The sequence below is a fragment of the Anarhichas minor genome, unplaced genomic scaffold, assembly GCF_050575085.1.
Source record: "Anarhichas minor isolate MPS153535 unplaced genomic scaffold, ASM5057508v1 ptg000007l, whole genome shotgun sequence".
NCBI lineage: Eukaryota > Metazoa > Chordata > Actinopteri > Perciformes > Anarhichadidae > Anarhichas > Anarhichas minor.
In genome coordinates this window covers 17,397,090-17,418,463 of record NW_027466453.1, presented here as the reverse complement: position 1 = coordinate 17,418,463, position 21,374 = coordinate 17,397,090, and the positions used below count along the sequence as shown (strand labels likewise).

Genomic DNA, 21,374 nt, shown 5'->3' with positions numbered 1-21,374 from the left:
TCTAGAGGCCTTTAATAGCATCGCATCCTCACACACAAATACACAAAGACGAGTCTTTCTCTTGGTGTTGCTCCTTTTATTTGAAACAGAAAAGTACTTAACGGAACATTTATTTGTTTCGAAAATGTCGGAGATGGACCTTTTTGTTTCTTTAAAATCAACCCATCACTCTCTCTCTCTCTCTCTCATACAGTAACTTTCTCATTCAATCAGTCATTTTAACAAGACATCTGGAGCAACAGAAAAGAACAACCTTTAACTCAGTGTTGATTTACAATCATTCTATCAGTCATTCATTGGCAAAAGTAAAACTCCAAGTATGCGCGTTATGAGGAGGTGCCGGTGTCCTCCACTCGCATGTTGAAAAGCCACAAGCTTCATGTTAAGTCAACCATTTCTCTGGTTCCTAATCTTTAAGGAATAGATTGGGGTGTTTTTTGTGGGGGATGGAAAACATAAACAACTGGCTTGTTGGTCAATTTCCCCAGTAAATGATCGGAGCATGCAGGAGAGACGCCCATGTGACCCTGTGGGGGGGGGGGGGGAGATCACTGACTCCTGTGCTAATGCTAAAACTTCAGCAAACACTGTGCTAAATGAGTTGGCAAGACACTCAGCTTAGCTTAGCATAAAGACAGGCAGCAGGGAAAACCGCTAGCATGGCTCTCTCTGAAGTTCAAAAATACTACCAACACTTTCAAAGTTCACTAATTAACAAGTTGTATTTCTTTTGTTAAATCTCTACGCATGCAGAAATGTAAAAATATCAATAGGGGTAGTTAAGTATTTTTTGGCAAACGACACACTGGCTCTTCTCGGTTTGTAAACCATGCAGCAGTGAGGGGATGGAAAAGCTGTTGGTTGTCAAATAATAGTTAGGAGACGTAACTTATTAGTTTACACTCCTACTTGTGTACCAAAAAGTGGTGTAACATGATTATTAGTCAGCTTTAGAGGTGTTGGCAGGCCAAGCTAGATGTTTCCCTTTGCTTTCGGTCTATGCTAAGCTAGCTCCCAGGTCTAGTTTCTCGCATTCTAGAGAATTTTTTTTAACTGTTTCTTTGAATTAAGTCATGTTTCAAAAGAGTGACTAAACTGCCCTCTTAGCCACATATATATATATCGTTTAAGGTAACGTAGCATTTAGCTACTACTCATATGCTACTACTGATAATGCTGCTGAAGCGTTAGCATGTAGCACTGGAGCTAACAATCAGCTGGGCACAGATGGCTGCTCCCCAAACTCTCATCACTTCCACACAGGGCAAACTTTCCAAAACCTTTATCAGCACACCATGTGCGTAACAATTAACAAGTGGCCAGTTAGACTACTATTCACCGTTTTAGTGCCCTTGTTGGTCAGTGCTGTGGGGCAATACACACACGTCCTGATGTCCAATCCTAATGTAGTGTTGTGGGATGTGAAGAAGCTGTGGCATGTGTAGTGACAAGGTGGGAGGTGGGAGGGGGGGGGGGGGGGGGGGGTATAGTGTTGAAAATGTTAGTGTTCACAACATTTCTTCAGCAAGTGCCGTTAATTTTGGTTAGAGGGAAATAAACGGAGCAACTAGCTTTAACACCGTTTCACATCCTGCCATCCAATCTCTCCTTCCATCATGACGACCTGTATCTCTCCCTCGACCCCTTTCTCCATCTCTCCACTGGCCTCTCTCTCTCTCTCTCAGTGCTTGAGGGAGAAGTCCCCTGTGTTGAGTCGGGGCCGAGGCAGGGCCCCAAACATTTCAGTCCCGTCACTAGCTCCGGGGGCCAGCAGGGCCTTCATACTGGCAGCGATGTGCTCCAGGTCAGCAACGCCCATCTGGAGGACAAAAACACGGGTACTGTAAAAAATAAATAGTTATGAAATGTGCTGATGACTTCTTGTAAGATCCTGCTCCAAAGCAGAATAGGTGACCATTGATCGACCCCTGTTCAAAGTAAGGCAGCTTCATCCAGCTTCATGTGATCAAGCTTCAGCCCAAAGACAGCTGGCTAACCCACTAATCCCCCTGAACATTTTAATCTCGGCATTCAAACCAGCGGCTCTGTCCTCCTCGTGTGCGCTCACCCGTTCTCCGCTGTTGCCTTCTCCTTGAGCTCTGGATCCTTTGCAGCCCCATACCGGCACCGACACGGGCAGCGAGCGGGCCAGAGCCATGGCGTTGGCGTGACGGGACGAGAATGAAGCCTGACTCATAGCCATGCCACGCGTCGGCGGAGGAGCATCCTCGCTCAGAGAGCCTAGGACAGGTAGAAAAATGCATGTGGATGATGCACTAATGTGGATCTAATGTGTGCACGTACGTGACTTCTCTCAAGTCAGCATGCTAAAGTCCTACCATCCGTGCTCTCCTCCTCCCCGTCGGACTCAAAGAACGGCTCGCAGTCCCGAGACAGAGAGTCCTCATCCATGGAGAAGACACCTGAAGCCAAACAAGGAGAAATCCCTTATAATGGATGCACATCCGAGCATTTAGGAAGACAGATTAACTGGGTCGCTCCTCACCAGCACTTTCATTCCCATAGGGTCTCCTCTCATCCATGTCCTCCTCCTCCTCCTCTTCCTCCTCATCCTCTTCTTCCAAGTCCACAATCCCAGACCTTTGTCTGCCCTCCTCGGCTTCCAGGGCACACTTCTCCTGTTCCGCCTCTACGTTGCCGTTCTGCACGCCGCTCACAGGTCCTGAGCTGTAGATTGACGGGTAGCTTTGGGAGTACAGTCTGTTATTGGGACTGACTCCGCCCACCACGCCGTCGCCTGTAGAGCTCTGTAACAACAATAAAGATGGTATGAATGGGAACCTTTTTTTGAAAATGTCACAGTGAAGTATGCAGCATAAGCAGGTCACTCACCCCCCTGTTTCCGGGGTCAGAGGTTAGGTCAACCACCAGTTTGGTTCCTCCCGGTCTCCCCGCCTGGCGTATGTGCTTTTGGGTCGTTAGCATGGTCGTGGAGTGCAGCACGCCGATGTCCTCCATGTAGCGGCGCGCCGACTCTGCCAGAAACCCTTGACCCCACACATTGTAGGAGAAATCACACTCCTTCGGAAAGGCACTGCTGCTCTCCCGCTTCCTCGTCCCATCTCCGCCTCCAGCCGATGACCGGAACTTCTTACACGCTGTAAGTAGGGCCAGGTCGCAGCCCGACTTTTGGCAATACGATTCCGCAGCAGAAAGTAGCGCCAGCCAGCTCTCTTTGTGGTTGTCTGGGATGTCAGGCTCAGATGACTGGGTGATGGAGGCCATAATGGTGCAAAGTAGTGTTTACAGTTTTCTAATATGACCTGATGAGAGAACTGAGTAATGCTGATGAAGAGTTTTGAGGTTTAAACTTATCAGAAGCTTGGATGAGGTTGGATTTCGGGGCCACTGAACTTAATACAGTATTAACAGGTAACTTTGGTAGCTGCAGTGGATTTCACTTTCCTCAAAATGTTGAAAAAAAATCCCTTAACTTGTCTTTCTCCTGTCCTGCTGGTGTTAGCTTTAGCACTGGTGAAGATGACGGGCAAAATAGAGAGGCACTGGGTGACTACAGATATGATATATTCCTTACACGCTGGAGAGCCAGGGGAGAGAAGAGATGTTGCTGGTACCTGCACAAACAAAATAAATGAACAAAACCAAGGTTAGCTGTACAATTTTAAATAGCAATACATATATTTATAAATGCATGATTTGAGGGATTGCACATTTAAACAACCTTCTAAAACTAATCTGTCAAGACTGTCGCAGCCTTAACCACCTCCACGAGCTGCTTTACACCAATCTGTGCTAACTAATGCTACTGTAGCTACTGTACCGTTAGCTGCTGTCGCTTTATAATGACCCTGCTCTCTATCGATCCCCTTTACTGACATCTGTGCAGTGGTTTCTGTCTTTGTTTTAGTCTGCGTGCTGCGGACTTTTTCCTGCTACTGTCGCCGCTGCAGCTGTTGTTGTTGATCTTGTTGTTTGTTCAGTGTTGTGTGCAGCCTCCTCATGACAGAACCACATTTCACCTCCATTTTTCAGGCTTTAGCAGGAGCCGACACGCGCAAGTATAAATGACAGAAACGAGGTCAGCCGTTCACCTACCTGATCGGTTTCTTTCATCCACGTTTCCAGATGTTTATCAATCCTAAACTTTACTTCTTTATTGCCATAGGTATTCTACATTCCCCCACGGTTTCTCTCCCCTAGCTAGGCTCTACACCAACAGCAAAGTAGCAAGGATTAGCAACGGCTATTCCGGCTAAGAGTTTCAAAATAAAAGCCGTGTCAAAGACACAAACTTCTATGAGGAAAATCTTTGTTTTATTCCTAAAAGGACAGTCAAATATGAGGTATTCTGCTCTCAGCAGGCATATACAATAACATTATGTAATGGGTCTGTAATTTCTGATTTATTTCCCCAAAAGTTTCCAGGAAATAATTATGTAGTTTAATAATTGGCAAAAATGTAAACAGTTGTTACGATTAATTACAGGCAGTGACAGTCATAATCTAGATTATAGTCTATTAGTCAGAGCACAGTAGGTCATCTGATCATGAACATGTGAAATAAGTCTATAGACAAGCACACAATTCAATGTTGTTTTTTTATTTTTCTAAAGGGGCTTAAATTGAGCTTTAAAAAAATACAACCTTTTTTTCCATACAACCTTATTTCCAAAACGTTTGCTACTAAATAGTATGGAACATTGTAGGGAACCGTAAAATAAAGTGTTACCAAACATTATCATTTAAATTCCCTAAATATTACAGAGGATTCACACTCAACACAATCTATGTATGAATGTTTATTTTTCGTTCAATGTCTCCGTTTTGTTCAGTGACAATCAAACATGCAGACGCAGTTAAACATCAAATGTACTGATTGTATAATGTGATTATTTTATTTTATTTTAAGTCTGCTCCTATCCGGTTTACTTGGCTGGCTAATTTCATGCAGCTCTGACGTCACCTGTTTACTGATTTCCAATCCAACGCACGTTGCAGACGTGACCGAGCTCTGTGGGCGGGCTCGTACTTGCCTTGTTCTTGTGCACGTGTACGTTTCACCTACTCCTCCTCACCTAAACCCATCCAAAGCCGTGTAAAGAGAGAGTCGCGTCAACAGAAGTTCGAATTGCCTGAATGACGTGATTCACGAAGACTTCAGATAGTTACTACTACCAGGAAGAACCTGGCGGGCAATTTGCACGCGTGGAGTTACCTGCCTTATTTACATATTTTTGGCTGAAGTTCCATTGTTTAAAGGAACAGAGTGAAATGTAGTGTCATCTAGTGGTGGGGTTGCAGATTGCAAGTAACATACCCCTCCGTTCACCCCACATGTTTCCAAACATGTCGGAGAACTACGGTGGCCCTCTGGTAGGGATAGGTATCTTTAGGATTTTATATTTAAAATGAGGTACACTAATCAATCTTGTTCTCTGCTGTTCTTTATCACGACTAAATAATTGCTTTTATGTGACCATTATTGTGTATTTTATGTTTTTAGTGTATTTGCTTTTCTATATGATGATTTTAATGTAAAGTGTCTTTGAGTATTATGAAAAGCGCTATATAAATAAAATGTATTATTATTATTATTATTGTATTTTTTTAAACAATTCAATTCAGAACAGATTTAGAAGTTAGTTATGGTTTAGATAAACTAAAGTAAATATACTGAATATTGGTTCTAGAGCAGCAAGAGTAATGTTTACAATTGTGCAATGTGACTATACAATGTCATTAATACCTCACTGACAACAAATCTGAAATGTCAATAAAATAAACAACATTCCTGAGTGAAGTTTTAATCAATGATGAAGAACACAGACATATCATGTAAATGCTCCTGTCCTCTGTCCTCCTGGCTGCTTTGTCTCAGCCAGCAGAGAAGTTTACAAGAACAAACTAAGATAAACAGACAACAGACAGACAGCTTTTGTTTTAGCTTGTTGGTAAAAAAAAAAAATCTTGTAGTCAAACGTTTGTGCTGTTGCTTGTGGAAACAACGTAGTGGTGGATGAGAGAGCTCCATCTCAACTTCTTCACCCATTATCCCCGCAATAAACCTTTCACTTTATTGTACTCCCCTTGTCTTTGTCTGCGATCCAGACCTACAGAACGTCAAATGCTTCTTGCCATTTTGTTTTGTATTTATTTGTAATGCCATGGTGTTTTGTTTTTTTAATGCAACTCAGATGGGCTGCTGTGGTGCTGCAGAGACAATACTGCTCCAGCTATTGTTTCACACATATAAACCCTGTGTAGCCTAAGGATGGCATCATTGACAGCAAGCATACATAGACAGCCATCCACAAGAAGCTCACTGATTTTGAGTCACTTTAAAATGTTTCCAATAAGTAGCTCAGGCATTTATCATGTTAATGCAGGGGACTACATTTTGACACACAAATTGACAATGAAAAATGTGTACAGCTGTGTGTCACTGGGGAAGAGGTGGGTTTATTTCCAATGCTTTGCACCTCAGAGCCACAAAGGAGAGCCGTAGATGTGTTTGGACATTAACGCTATGGCTTAAAAGCACCACAACAGAGTGCTATATCAGGTTGATTTTGGGCTTTGCTGTAAAAAGCCACCTCAATCGTTGTCGTTCATCAGTTTATGTAATGTTTTTAACATTTGAAATAAGACAAACATGAACTTAAACACATTAAAGAAAATGATCTTACATGGACACATTGATATTAAATCAGCAAGAAATATGAAATAACATGTTTCAGTGCGCTACACAGTTCGACTTTAAGCATTTTCAGATGAGGATGAGGAGGGCTACTCCTGTGGTTGCAAAAAGAAGTCAAAGTTGAAGACAGCCTGTCCTCTGGCGAGACTGGTAGACTCAGAGATACTGTCCCTGGTACTGGTGTGGTTAGGAGCCCCATGCCTCCATTATTATCATAATTATTAATAGCAAAAACAACAACAACAACAGTCATGATAATAATAACAATAATAATACTCTTTATTATGATCTAATAGTCTTTAAATGACAAAACTGTCATAACGCCATGTTGTTACACACCCCCGGGACAGTAGGTGGCGGCATGCACCGTTAAACGTTGGTTTGTAGTCTGCCGTTAAATTAAATAAGAAGAAGAAGACGTGACTCTCATTAGACGGCTCTGGTGCTAGCTACCAACTAACAGGTATCAGCCGTTTGTTCGCAAACAATCGGACAAATTGGTTGAAGAAAGACCGCGATTAAAATAGATTTTGTAGCTGCGCTGTAGCTTAAGTTTATGTCACACACTGAAAGTTATTTTGTGTAATTAGCTCACTTAGCAGGCTATTGTGCGGTAGCTAGCTGGCTAGTTAGCTCAAGACAACGTCATAAGAAAGTGGGAAACAAACGTGGTGGCGCATTGATTAAAGCTGCCGCTGTTGCTGTCTGTCTGTGAAACAAACCACCAGCAGTGCGAGAATGAATATCGCTAAAAGTGGTTATCGCGTCTTTTCCGCAAACTCTTCTGTAGCGTGCACAGAATTGGCCAAGAAGATAACGGAGTAAGCACAACTGAGCGTTTCTGACATTTTATTCTAACGCTACTGACCGCTAATTTTAGCTAGTGTCTTTGCATGAACGAATGAATGAATCATTACTTTTCACAATTGGCTACATTCTGTCTGTAAATGTGTGCTCGTGCTTCACAGGCGGTTGGGAGTCGAACTGGGAAAGTCGGTGGTCTTCCAGGAGTCCAACAGAGGTGAGGGGAGCAAACGGTTAACATACATGTTCACTTTGATGTTTTTAAAGATGTTGTTGGCCTGGGATGACTATTGAATGTTTGAGCATGTTATGGAAGTTTACAGTTATTTTTGAGGTGAAGATGTAGCATCAGGAAAATGCACCTAGTCCATTTATTATCAGGCCATATCATTTTAAATTTGGATTTGCATATATCTTCCTTCAATCGTTCTATCAGCTCATTATGAAATAAAGCTCTCATCAGGTTTGATAAATAACTGAACACCCAGCTGCCACCAAGCTCAACATGACGAGCAAAGCCCCGATCCAGTAACTGATTGCGACTTAATTCTTTCCATCACAACAGAAACTAGAGTGGATGTGAAAGAATCTGTTCGAGGACAAACTATCTTCATCATCCAGACCATACCGCGGTGAGTTCAATGTCTGACTTCTCCACAAATCACCACATCTGCAAGTGTGTCAAGGTTTTTATGCAGTCACTAGCTAAAGTCTAAATGTTTTATTATTTTTTTCCAGAGATGTCAACACAGCCATCATGGAGCTGCTAATTATGGCCTACGCCCTCAAGACGTCTTGTGCAAAGAACATCATCGGGGTCATTCCTTACTTTCCCTACAGCAAACAGTGCAAGATGAGGAAGAGGGGCTCGATAGTCAGCAAGTTGTTAGCGTCAATGTTAGCGAAAGCAGGTAAGGAGAACGACATGAACGTCAACCTGTGATTTGTGTGCCTGTCTCTTCATCAGTGGTGTTGTGTTTGCAGGGATTTATTTGATTTGTTGACGGTGAAATAGCTTGTTAATTGGGAGGACGACCGTTAATCTGTCTTCTTCCCCAAAAGGACTAACGCACATCATCACCATGGACTTGCACCAGAAGGAAATCCAGGGCTTCTTCAGCTTTCCAGTGGACAACTTGCGTGCCTCCCCTTTCTTGATTCAGTACATCCAAGAAGAGGTGAGCAGCCCGTTGGGTTGTCTAATGTGTGTTTGAGTGTAGGCGTTGGTAACCCCACCTATTGGCCCAATCAGTCTCATATAAACATTGTTCTTTTCTTTGTCCCGTCAGATTGCTGATTACAGAAATGCCATCATCGTGGCAAAGTCCCCGTCAGCAGCTAAGAGGTAGCCGATGACTTTTTTTAGTATATAATTTGCTATTTATGTGACTAAATATGTGTGAATAAGCATGTTTTCTCTGTTTTTTGTCTCCAGGGCTCAGTCCTATGCAGAGCGCCTGCGTTTGGGTCTGGCTGTGATTCACGGCGAGGCTCAGTGTTCAGAGTCGGACATGGCCGATGGAAGACACTCGCCACCGTGTGTACGCAACACCACAGGACACACCGGACTGGAGCTTCCTCGTAAGAACAACAACTCGCATTCTGTTTCTATTATTTTATTTATTTTTGTTGCAGATTTATAGGTTGATAGATAAACATATCCCTGTTAATTGTTTCTCACAGATTCCTTTTTCTTTGTCACACCATGCTCAAACTCAGCCAGACATTTCTAATTATTTCTGCTAGTTTACGAAGCTTCACTGCATTCATAATACATATCCTGCCGACAAGCCGATACAGCTTTTGTTTGTGCTAACCTGTGTCGAGCTGACGATTCTGCCGTTTCTCACTCATCCTCCCAAGAACTTGATTTCCTGTGTCACTGCATGTTTTTAATTCCAACAATACGCCACATCTACTCATGCTGCATCCTCCGCCAGCTGCAACTCCTAACTTGCAGAGAGTGACGTGCTTAAAAATGCTAGAATCCTAGTCCATGCCCATTTGTTGGCACATGCCGTTATTTATCTTTGGTGAGAAATACTAGCGTGACTCTGGCTCATAGCTTTCAACATGTGTGCAGTGTTAATTCCTGGTAAGGCCGGTTCAGTCTGAGAAGATATCCAGTGATTGTGTCATTGGCAAATGACTCCGACGTATTTGTGTTCATTTAATTATTCAGTGAAAATATTTCTTGTGTTTCTATTCTCACCCTTGACTTAAAACATCCTCCGATGGAACAATGACTTGCTCTTTAATTAATTGAAAAGACATAAGTTTAAACATAACGAGTCTGATTTTTGTTGCCGAGAAACATTTAAACTTTCCGTCAAAACTAGTGAGAGGATTTTCCAAGTCTTGGCCTCATGTGTTTGTCATGTGAAATATTTGTGCATTTTTTTTTGTGTTAACGTGGTGTTTATTTGTTGGTAATAGCAGGCAAACAACAAGCTCCGTTCCCCGGCATAGAGCTCCCAAGTACGACCGTAAACATAACTTACATCTATGAAATGACTCCTCTTCAAATGGTTCCTCAGTTGGTGCATGTGTAGAAGGGTTTGTGTTGCATCTTGTGGAATTCCAGTCTGCATTCTTGAAGGGGGGAGTTGATGAAAAAGTGCACAGACTTGATTGTTTAGTGCGCAGACAGTTTGCATTGATGAAACCTTTTCAATCAGCAGCTGTACAGTGTGCTCCACGCTCTCTGCTCTCTGCATGGCATGTTGACTCACATGTTCACTGCACCTTTCTAAGAGTCCAGACAGTCGTTCTACAAGATGGGCCAAACTCCTCTTTGTTTTGTGTTCTGATTTTATTTTGAAATCCATGAATCAAAACAGACTTTTTTAAATTTTTTTTATTGATTTTCCTTAAATATCTGGACTCATCTTTGCCAATCAACACATGGTGCGCCCGTATGAAGCCCAGTGTCAAACAGCTGGTTAACTGTTGATCCTAACTGCATGTGATGAGAACAACAAAGCATGCTAATGAAAGCTAACAGCTAATGGTGGCAAGCAGAAAGGTAACCAATGGGATTGTTGGAATGTTTAAGCATTGAATTAAAGTCAAATCAAAGTTTTATATTGCTACTTCACTGATAATATTTATTACAATAACATCGCATTCTTAACTTGTTGTTGAAATTTGCTGATGACATCATTTAATCTATTTAAATCTATTGGTGGTAACGTTGATGAAACTAATTTCATGATATCTGACCAAACATTTCTCAGCAAACTGTAAAAACCAGATGATTTTTTTAGTGTGTGTGTGTGTGTGTGTGTGTGTGTGTGTGTGTGCACTGCTAACATGGCTTTTGTTGTTTCTGGTGACTAGAGCGTGTGAATGTGACACTGCCAGGTTCTCTGATGCTGTGGGACTCCCGGTGTTGTGCAAGGCATGCTCCTCCTGTCTCTGCTTCTCTATACTTTCTCCTTCACAATCGGCTCGACTGGCTGATTGTTTACCAGTTGATTGTTTCCTTCTACCCTTTGAATAACTACGTTTACATGCACAACAAAACCTCCTTTGCTGCTGCTTCTAGAAGCATCACATTATGTGTTCCAAAGAAGTGTTTAAGCGGTCATTTAAATATGCGTGTGTAGAGCCATTTATTTTAGTTGTAGGGTAAATGCACACATTATTGAGTCTGTCACAAGGTGGAGACTGTTCATGTTGTCTTCAACATGTTTTAATGTCTCTAGTTGTGACCGTTGATGTGCCTCTAGCAAAAGGAAACGTTGCATGGTCTTTTTATCAGCAACTAAACTTCCAGGACACCAGAGTGTTTACGGCTCGTTAAAATCAAAGTAACGTTTGGGGTCGGATGGGATTGATGTTTATACGCCCTGCATTATGATGGTGGACAGCCACCTGGCTCACAAGTACTCGCATAACTAATGAATGAAGATGATATGAATAATGGAGTCATAGCTTGTTTGGCGGAGTATTGTGTGCATGTAAAAGTAGTTGCTGCCAGCAGCAATGTTCGACTGAGGACTGACCCCAGAACATTGCCAAGTGTTTCTTCAGAAACCCTCATCAGTGCTTGTCAGCCACTGTTGTCCTGTGTGAAATAAGACTGTCTGGTCCATATGCACACTGCTGCCATATGCCTGCCACGGCCTGAGGTGTGTGTGTGTGTGTTCAGGCAGTTGTGCGTTGCCCTCTGATTCTGGGTAGAAAACCCGGTCGTTTGCATGGCATGTGCTGTACTAAGTTTGGCATTTCAGTCTCTTACCCTCTTAGGGGGGGGTAGGTGGGGTACAATGGGGGGAAATAATCGAAACTGTTGATTGCCATTTTTAATTTATTACAGCAATGTGTTAATCTAACGTAAATTCTACAAACATTTGCATAATTCAGGGTGCAGATTTTGCCTAAATCGCAAAACTCTTTTCTCAACCCAATCTACCCAATCTACTGAGATCTATCTTCAACAAGATGAAACGCGGCACTCGTGAGCTTCCCAAAGTGCTTTGGCAGGTAACCCGCTCTGCTTTCCTTTTCAGTAATGATGGCCAAGGAGAAGCCTCCCATCACTGTAGTCGGAGACGTGGGGGGGAGGATCGCCATCATCGTGGTGAGATGCTGTGATTATAACTTTTTATAATTCTCATTTATGGTGTTTTAATTCACAGGCAATAAAAGGTACAGATGCTCGATTCAGTGAAAACAGGTGCTTTGCTGCTGTTTTCCAGCTGATGGTGGCTAACGATGAATTTTCATGTATAACTGACAACACTGAGTCAACACACTGACTTGATGTTTTGGCATTTCCTGTTATCCCATAACTCTTATTTATGGCCACTATAAATAGTGTTGTTCATAAGTTCCTGCCACCTTCCTCTACTTCATGGTACTGTAGGTCAGCCCACTGATCAGAGACACCACGCCATCTTTCCTTTTCTTCTTCCAGGACGACATCATAGATGATGTCGGGGACTTTGTTGCCGCTGCTGAGATCCTGAAAGAGAGGGGAGCCTATAAGATTTACATCATGGCCACACATGGCTTACTGTCTGCTGACGCTCCACGCCTCATCGAGGAGTCGGCCATCGATGAGGTAAGGACGCCTCAAACTGTTTAATCAGTACAAGTAGTTCTTCTGATTCATACTGTACATGATCAACATGGAAGCTAGAGAGGTAACGGGTGAGACTGTTCCCCTTCAGCGCTCATTCTTTATCAACACAATGTAAAAGATGATACTTCCTCCTGATGGAGTTCTCAGCTGCATTGTTAACTTTTACTAGAGGATCATTATATTGCAGTTGTATTTCTGTAAACTTTTAGTTTCAATTTTCACTTCCTCCAAACTATCCAGTGTTCAGAAAACAATCGTTACAGTCAAACTTTCTTTGCTTGCTGGAGTCAAAAGTTGTAAAATGTCCTCTCAGTTTATCTCTCTCAGATTTAAATGATGTAAGCCACGTGCACACTAAGAGTTCACAGGTGAAGGAGGACATAAATGACTACACAAGTGTAGTTTTTAAACAATAGTGTCTTGAGTTTCCTCATGACTTGAATCCTGGTGTCACTATGCCATTTTAAAAAAAGAAGAGAAAAAAAAAAACTGTTCAGCCCGACAACAAACTGCACCACTAAACTGCTTTTTAGTTTGATTGAACAGCGTCTCAACTCTCTGTGATCATTCAACCCTCAGGTGGTGGTGACCAACACGGTGCCCCATGAAGTACAGAAGCTACAGTGTCCCAAGATCAAGACTGTGGATGTGAGCATGATACTGGCCGAGGCCATCCGCCGCATCCACAACGGAGAGTCCATGGCTTACTTGTTCCGCAACATCACGGTGGACGATTAGAGCGAGTCGGAGAGAGGGCGAGGTGGGTGAGACGATGACTGAAGACGGGTGCTGTGAAGATAAACATGCTAATGTCATGCTAACGTGTATTGTGTCAGGATTACATGTTTCCCAATTCATTGAAGGAAGTTCAAATGTTAAGAATTACCGAGTTATTTAAGTTAATTAAAGGTGTAAACATGTGTTGAGAAATGCATCTTGTTCTTTTTGAGAAAAGATGATAAAGAAGCAAACGAATGACTTTCACCTTTTGATGCATTCTGTCGTATTTCGAAGCCGCTCCTCGGCCCGCTGCTCTCGCTGCTTTTCCAACTTGAACAAAAGATTTGTATTTTAAAAGTTGCTTAGTCATACACTGCGGTACCTCATAACTAATGACTGAGAGAAAGATGTCTCTAGTAACAGGACTATATGCTCTACCAAGCATTCTAAAAGGCTCCTGCCTGCACTCATGATCCGGCTGCTCTGTGATGTCTTTGCGTTTAACCGTGGTGTGTCGTTTCCAACCTCAAAGACAATGTTGGACAAACTCCAGCTCATTGGTGCCCAAATAACGCAGCTGTCTTTGCACCATTTGTGGGAATGTTTGGTGGAATGTCCGATACGACGCAACAAGGTTCTCAACATCTGTAGAAATGAATGAATCATCGTTTTCTATTGTGTATATTAGGGGGTCAGTTCAACAAAATGATGGCAAATATATATTCTCCTATTTCCTCTGAGTTATCTCCGAGGAGAGTTTTGGTTTATTGCTGCGTCTGTGCTTCCTGCTGTTAACTGAGTACAGTTGAGTTTAATGTCATTTAATTTATGAGGCTCAAATGATCAATATGCTTTGTTTGAAAATGTGAGGCTCAAATAATTGACGCTGGATATAATCTACAATGTTCACAGCGATGTAACTTTAACATTTCTGTGAAGGTGACTAGTTAAAAGATTTAAACACCACAGATGAAGAAACATGGGTAACGTATACTGTAGCACTGTTTGATTTGTATTATTACGATTATTTCCTTATTTGGATGGACTGACCCTTTAATAATCTCTCTCTAGCAGCTGAGTGAACAGAGCTATTCTAACATAGTGCTCATTTAAGGGCTGATAGTGTAAACTGTGACACATATGAATTACATAAAAAGCCAAAAGGACACCCCTCGTTATAGCCAATTAACTACAAACCACGAATACTAAACATCACTGCCGGGTTTCTTTGTGTTTTTTAAGGAGGATTTCCTTCATTTAAGTGCTTGAGTGAACCTCCGGCTGGGTCTTCCTCATCATCGCAGTGCTCTCGTTATCTGCTGATGTGACTGAAAGGCTGCTTGTGTGCTTTAAACTTAATTCTCCCGGCTGGAGGTTAGCGGCAGTAATCCACAGTACACGACCTTTTTTAAATGCAAGAAGCAGCCAAGTTCTCAATCTGATTTTCTTCATTTTGAGATTTGTATTGCTCGTGTATTAAGTGCATTACAGTAACCAGCATTGAATTCTTGAAACCCGAGTGTGTCACCAGCACTTGAACATACCAGACAAATTGTCCAACAATAAAGTGAATGATGTGTTTTTAGTAAATTGGCACTCACCCTCAGTGTGGTGTTGATTATCTACATAAAAACATCTCTTAGTAAATGTCAAAGTGATGCTTAAGAGGAAGTTAGTGTTTCTATACTGATGCAGCCTTTTGCTCAGAGAGATGTACTTATTAATAAGCCAGTGCACCATTATTTCTTCTTCTGTGTGTTTGATGGTTTGTTCCGATTCTAAAACGTCTGTCTTCCATTCAGCAGAACTGTTGCCTTTGCTTTTTACCGTATGTTTTAGTTGTGGACACTGGGTTTCTCCTGAGGGCTGTTTGAGAGCTCGATGCTCGCGCTGGTGTTGTGTTGGAGGTTGTCGGTATCACATGCTGTTGCTGTGCAGGCTGAAATGTTCCCCGTCGTTGGTGTACTTCATCACGTCTTCTCTGTGTTTGCTTGTCTGTGATGTTGAGGACGTATGATTTAGACGCTCTCACCTCTCTGTGTAGCTCGACGGCGTTTTGTCTGTGCATCAAAATAAAACCGTTGCCTCTTGCTGTGCCTCGTCTCTGACAAATAAGGAACCTTTATCCAAAGCACGACATGTTTAGACTGTTTGCTACTTATTGCTTTTAAGTCCGATGTTATTAGGCTGGAGTTTGGAAAAGGGATCTTTTCTTTAAAGAACATATTAAATTGTTGCATTAATGTGACGGAAGACATCTAAATCTTAGACTATTTAATCCTATTTCTATCAAATATTGATTTTGATCAGAAATTTTAAGATTTCAGAAAGATTCATAGACTAAATGTTTTATTTCAGTGCAGAAAAATTAGCTTTTTTTGGATCTTTTCCTCTTTATGTTGGATGCTCTGAATCACATTTTAATTTGCTAACCTTATTGTTTTAAGCAGTCTTAATGTAGGCGGTTATCTGCAGATAATTCAGCACAGCTGAAAAGGTACTAAAAGTCAAATGTAACTCAACATGTAAAACACTGTATAGGTATATGAGAAGCCTACCTTTGAGTTAGACATTCAGTGCTACAGTACATCGACGTAAATCAACACCTGATGTAGAGACGGTCAGAGATCTTATACTTGTTCAGAACTTCTCAGGTACCTGAACAACACTGAGGAGCTTTGACCAAGTCTAGGAGCAGAGACAAACCCGGAAACACTCATTTATGGCAGTAATTCCAAATTCTGCTTCAGTCGGTCTCTGAAACGAATCTGTTGTCTACGTTTCTGCATCACATGAGTTATTCGAATGGTTTTCACTCCCTACAGCCGGTCTATGCCTGTGAATGGAAAGTTGAGTTCTCACCTGAGCTTTAAGAAGACGGTGTGCCTCTCCGCGTCCGTCCGTGTTCCGAAGCGACCGGTTTGTGTTCTGCTGTGGACCGACCGACGACGGCAGTTTAAACGGGACACAAAGAGGAAGCAGAGATCTGATAATCGCAGGTCACTTCCTTTTCTGATTCGGTAGAAACAATGCACCTTGTATCTGGACACTTTTCGAAAGAGGAAGCATACCTTTTGTTTTGTCTCCCTTTTCTGGGCCTGTGTGGCTTTTTAACAGCCTGGAAATGTTACCAGCACTTATGAAGAGCTCTTAAGAGGACATCGATATGTCATTAACAGAATATACTGATCCATTCAACCGTGTTTTATGGCAGGTAGAGAGTATGTTCTTTTTATAAACTCAAAGTACTTTAAATTGTATGTTTTCAAGTTAAAAAAAACAACAGCATTTTCAGTACTGCTTTAAGTGACTGTATAGAGTTCCATCAATCATGTTGTATTCTAGCAGTCACTGCAGACTGAAGTGGCGGAAGCATAATAGTTCTCTTGGTTCCGTTATTTGTTTTGTCATATTGTTTGAAAGGACCTGCTTCCTCATATTGACGCACGGAGAACATTCATGAAATGCCTGCGTTTGTAAATATTGACCACCGGGGGGCGTCACAGCACAGAGCCATGTGTTGGACCAATACAATAAATCCATAATTGACTTTATTTCACCAGGATATTAACCACTTATTTTAAACACTGCTTTCAGGGGATTTATTTGGTACGTACATTACAATCAACACCGATCACTTTAAATACAGACAGGCTGGTCAAGTGTTGCAGCATTTCCTGCTTTTATACTTTTTAAAACTTACACTTCTGGTCGGACCAGCTCTGTTATCAAGATAAGATAAGTATTGTCACTCTGCAACGTGTAGTAGAATTACAGCCATCGAATACGCCATTTAAAGAACAGATATGCTGTGACAGAATTACTTATTATACAAGTGTCTGCACAAAACAATTTAAAAGTCCTTCGATCCAAACTGTCTTTATTTGAGCTTTGTTTTACTTTCATTACCTTTCAGTGTGGGCTGTGAACTTACTCTAGAACATACCTCAATCATTTCCCAATGGTCTATATGCCCCCCCCCCCCCCCCCCCACACACACACACACACACTTCCTTTTTGGCAGCTCAGAAAAAAAACCTAACCTGCAAAAGCAAAGTGAAATGACATCAATGTGACTGGAGGTATTGGCAATGTTTTTTTATTTATTTAACTTGACATAAGCACTGAATAATATATCAACTATCCCCTTGGTCTTTGTGCTTTTATTGTGAAAAAGAAATACCATTTAAATTCTCCCACTACAAAACCAATATTTATTAGTCAGACACAAAGAGACAGAAAACACCAGCAAGTATGTATTCAAATAATAATTCACAACATAATGTTTGATGTGCTTTCACAATATGAAGCGTTCTGTCTTATGTAAATACACTTTTGCATAAATACCCATCACTTCACAATTATTGCACATTTTTAACACCAACAACGCAAACACTTGAAGATGAAACCTGACGTACATCTGAGTGAAAACTGAGCGTCATGTTAGACATTCTCATTATTCAGACGGTTGTTCAGCTACTTCTGTCACGTCTGTTCGGTGGTATCTGCTTTCATGGTTACGTGCCCGTCCTCACTGCAGCATCCTGATGCCTCTAGTGGTTTTGCGGGTTTTTATGCCAAGCTTTCAAGCCTGATGCATAGTTAACAGACCTCAGTGTTTCAGAGTCTCAACACTGTCTCTGGGTAGGTATCTCCCCACCAACAAAGCCCTCTCGGTCTCCTTTGGGCGGTTTTCTCTCCATCTCTTCAGGCGTCGTTGCCTCCTCGTCTCTATGCGATGAGGCAGCTCTCGTTCTTGTTCAAAGGAGGTCGTTTGCCGCTCTCCTTGGGGATGGTTTCCCGTCTCCGGCACATCGCCGGGCTGAACCGACTGGGCAGGTTGGCCTGCAGCAGCAGCTCTCTGAAAGCCTCCAGCACGTTGATGTTGTCTTTGGCGGAGGACTCCAGGAAGCTGTGGTTCCAGTCCAGCTCCACCGTGGACAGCACGTCCTTGCTGAACACCTGGCGCTCGTTGTGGCGGTCTATCTTGTTGCCGATCACCACGATAGGCGTGTACTTGTCCTCTTTGACCTCCAGGATCTCGTCTCGCAGAATCTTGACCGCTTCCAGGGATTCGGGGTCGTCCACGGCGTACACCAGGGCGAAGGCGTCGCTGCTCTGGATGGAGAGCTTGCGCATGGCGGGGAAGGAGTAGCTGCCGCTGGTGTCCATGATGTTGATGGTGACTTTGACACCCGCCACCTCGTACTCCTTCCTGTGGAGCTCCTCCACTGTGCGCCGGTGCTTGGGCTCAAAAGTGTCTTTGAGGAAGCGTTGGATGAGCGCCGTCTTCCCAACTCCAGCCGCTCCCAAAAACACGAGACGCACCTCTGTCTTCTCCTTCACCTCAAAAGACATGATGAGCTCTTCCTGTGGATCCTTGGCGGAGACCTGTTCTGATGTCAGTGATGGAGCTGGATGCAGTTCCTGTTGAAGAGGATGATGATGACAGCAGGTGCATGCGAGTGTGCCTGTCAGGTCTGCACTTTTTTATTTATGTTCACACATCACCTGCCCCCTTCTGCTCTCAGCCAATCAGGAGAGGGCAGCATCTCCCGCTCCCTGAGCTTGCAGCAGCCAATCACAGACACTCATGCAAAACAAGAAGAGTAAGAGTGAAAAAAAATGGACGAGAGAAGTGCTTTTACTTAAGTGTGTGTGTGCGTAATGCAGACTTCAGAGTCGTGGATAGTTTGACTGAAGAGCAGAGATGGTGCAGTCTGTTTAATACTTACTGTCATAATTAATCAGCCATGAATCATTCATCTCACACTCTGATCAATGCTTGTGAATCAGTTACAGTAGTTAGTTAAATGTGCAGATGTTTGGATACGTGCTCGGATCACTAAAGGAACTATAGTGAAGCATTTGTTTGAATTGATTTGCTCATTTGTTTCAATCATGAAATATACAATTCAACATTCTGTCAAAGTTCCACATCGATGAGGTAAATATGATTTGTTACCTTTTTCTATGGAGACAGCCGTTGACAAAGCACCCTCGGTCTCATTTGGTAGCTGGTCTGAGGATCTTCATGACTTGGTCTTCCTCCATCTGCTGATGAAGATCTGGTGGTGTGATCGAAAGCTCCAGAAGAGCTGCAACGTTGTTTTTGTCAAATGAAGAGAAATCTGTTTTCCAGTCACGGGCACGTTTGCATTTTAAGGGTCAAATTTAGGAAAAGTATACAGAATAAATACTCTATAGAACTATTACTGTAGAACCGTGTCTGAAGACGTTGAACCAGCTTATACTTTACAGTTTAATAAAAATAAAAGAGAGAATCATTCAGTCATTTAGTTTGGATGACACAGATGCAGGCTGCCCCGGCAAAAACACTGCCAATCATTTGCTGTTGATGTCCACAATAAAATGTCATTTATCCCAGTGAGACTGTTCAGTTGAATATAAACAATCTCACTTTCCACAAGGAGAGATGCAGTGCAGTCACTTTAGACCATTAATGCTAATAGTACACTCACAAAGGGAGATGTCTTATGTCATCTGACGCTCTGCTCACATGGCATGATGAGGCAGAGACGGATGTTCTGGTCCTCTAAGGAAGGAGTGTGTTTAATATCATTGTCTCATATTACACTTATTATTATCGTACAGAGATCTCTCACACGCTCTCTGTGCCCAGACTTTGTCACTTGTTGCTAAGATACCACCGAAGCCATTACCCGAGCTAAAAGGGATTCATGAGTAGAAATGTGCACGTTATTAGAGCCGTCATTCATTATGAGTCCAACTGTTCCTTCTGGAGAACGGTAATGGGGTACATTGGCTAATTAGGCGTATCGAAAGCACACTTCATGTCCCCATATTTCAACACATTATGTGATTTTTGAATTATTGGGAAACGTGTGAGTTCCTCTTGGCTCGTTCAGGTTGGTGTGTCTGTGCCAAGATTATATATATATATTCAAACGGATCACATACCCGTGTGTTCATTATTCAGATGTGTTTAAATCTCATTTACTGTTGAGAAAACAAATATTTTGCACTAACTGCAGCAGAGACGGTTTCTCTTGAGAATAATTGTCTGTTTGAATCAGAATTCCAGCACATTTCCTGATGTTGCCGTTACGTTCTGCATTTCATAAACTCTCAGCGAGGGACTCCGGAATGTCAACTCTGGCCCTCCTGACTTCTGCTTCCTCCCGGAGACCAAACCGGTCTGGAAGTAAAGCTCAAAGCCTCTGAGCACTCCCTCTCTCAGGTTCTTCACTCCATTAAACACAGCAAGACAGGGCCCGCATGGGAGCCTATAAACATTTATTTATTTATATATATATATATATATATATATATATATATATATATATATATATATATACATTTATTTCAGCACTTTCAGTACACTTTGAAGGTAGTACTTTGTGTTAAAAAAAAAAAAAAAAAAAGGTGAATGTAACAGTGTCTTTAAAGCAGCTATAACTGATTTTATTGGCCACTTGGAGTTAACAGAACAATCAGAGAACACGTGAAATAAACACCTGTCATTTGGTGCTGAGCAGCTATAGACTTCCGTCAGATTTTGGGATTTTTCTGTTCAGAAAACTGCTCCTTCATGTGGCTGAAACCAATGTTAATGAGAGCTGAGACTCAACCAAAACATGAAAGTTGCAAGGTTATAAAACCAAAACAAATAGTCTGAAATGAGGAAAACTATACAGCCAGATGAGTGTCTGTGGAGTCTCACAGGCGACATCACAAAAGGTCATTTGATCCATTGTTAATGTAGAAATAATGATTTGTTCAGCTTTAAATTCAATAAAAAGTAAATGTCAAAAGAGGGGCCTAATGGAGTCTCCCACGTGCCTTTTGTTGAACTCCAAACATGTTTTATTTTTTTTATTTTATTTTGCTCTGAGCTGTTAACATGGGTGCCAATATAAAAAGGTCTGCCATGGACACGCAGACAGAGTGACCCGGGCATTACACTTCTTTTAAGCCACATTGAGCGTGATCTGATTCATTTCAATCATTCTTATCAGACAACAATCAACCCACTGTTCATGTATTCATTTGTTGTTTTATTGCTGGCATGCTAACCTGCTAAACGAACCGCTGACATGG

The 21,374-nt window shown here is 42.1% G+C and overlaps 2 protein-coding genes and 1 pseudogene across 4 annotated transcripts; 1 reads left to right on the top strand and 2 right to left on the bottom strand.

Moving 5' to 3' along the window:
• Positions 1-55: 55 nt before the first annotated feature.
• On the bottom strand, positions 56-4,220 carry akt1s1 (AKT1 substrate 1 (proline-rich)). Its single transcript, XM_076086309.1, has 6 exons — positions 4,078-4,220; positions 2,854-3,596; positions 2,507-2,768; positions 2,340-2,423; positions 2,069-2,241; positions 56-1,819 (listed from the first exon to the last, which is right to left on the bottom strand). The coding sequence occupies exons 2-6, from the start codon at positions 3,244-3,246 to the stop codon at positions 1,682-1,684; spliced, it is 1,050 nt and encodes a 349-aa protein (XP_075942424.1). The 5' UTR covers positions 3,247-3,596; positions 4,078-4,220; the 3' UTR covers positions 56-1,681.
• Positions 4,221-7,095: 2,875 nt separating this feature from the next.
• On the top strand, positions 7,096-15,382 carry LOC142945021 (phosphoribosyl pyrophosphate synthase-associated protein 1). Of its 3 annotated transcripts, none has more exons than XM_076086306.1 (11): positions 7,096-7,500; positions 7,648-7,700; positions 8,049-8,115; positions 8,222-8,394; positions 8,546-8,661; positions 8,773-8,828; positions 8,919-9,064; positions 9,920-9,961; positions 11,998-12,068; positions 12,405-12,551; positions 13,152-15,382. In XM_076086306.1, exons 1-11 carry the CDS (start codon positions 7,418-7,420, stop codon positions 13,308-13,310), a joined length of 1,113 nt encoding a protein of 370 aa, XP_075942421.1. In that variant the 5' UTR covers positions 7,096-7,417; the 3' UTR covers positions 13,311-15,382. The 3 variants fall into 3 exon arrangements, with proteins under 3 accessions (XP_075942421.1, XP_075942422.1, XP_075942423.1); XM_076086308.1 differs by having other exon boundaries at positions 7,115-7,142; XM_076086307.1 differs by lacking the exon at positions 9,920-9,961.
• Positions 15,383-18,023: 2,641 nt separating this feature from the next.
• On the bottom strand, positions 18,024-18,650 carry LOC142937939 (ras-related protein Rap-2a pseudogene; annotated as a pseudogene).
• Positions 18,651-21,374: the final 2,724 nt, after the last annotated feature.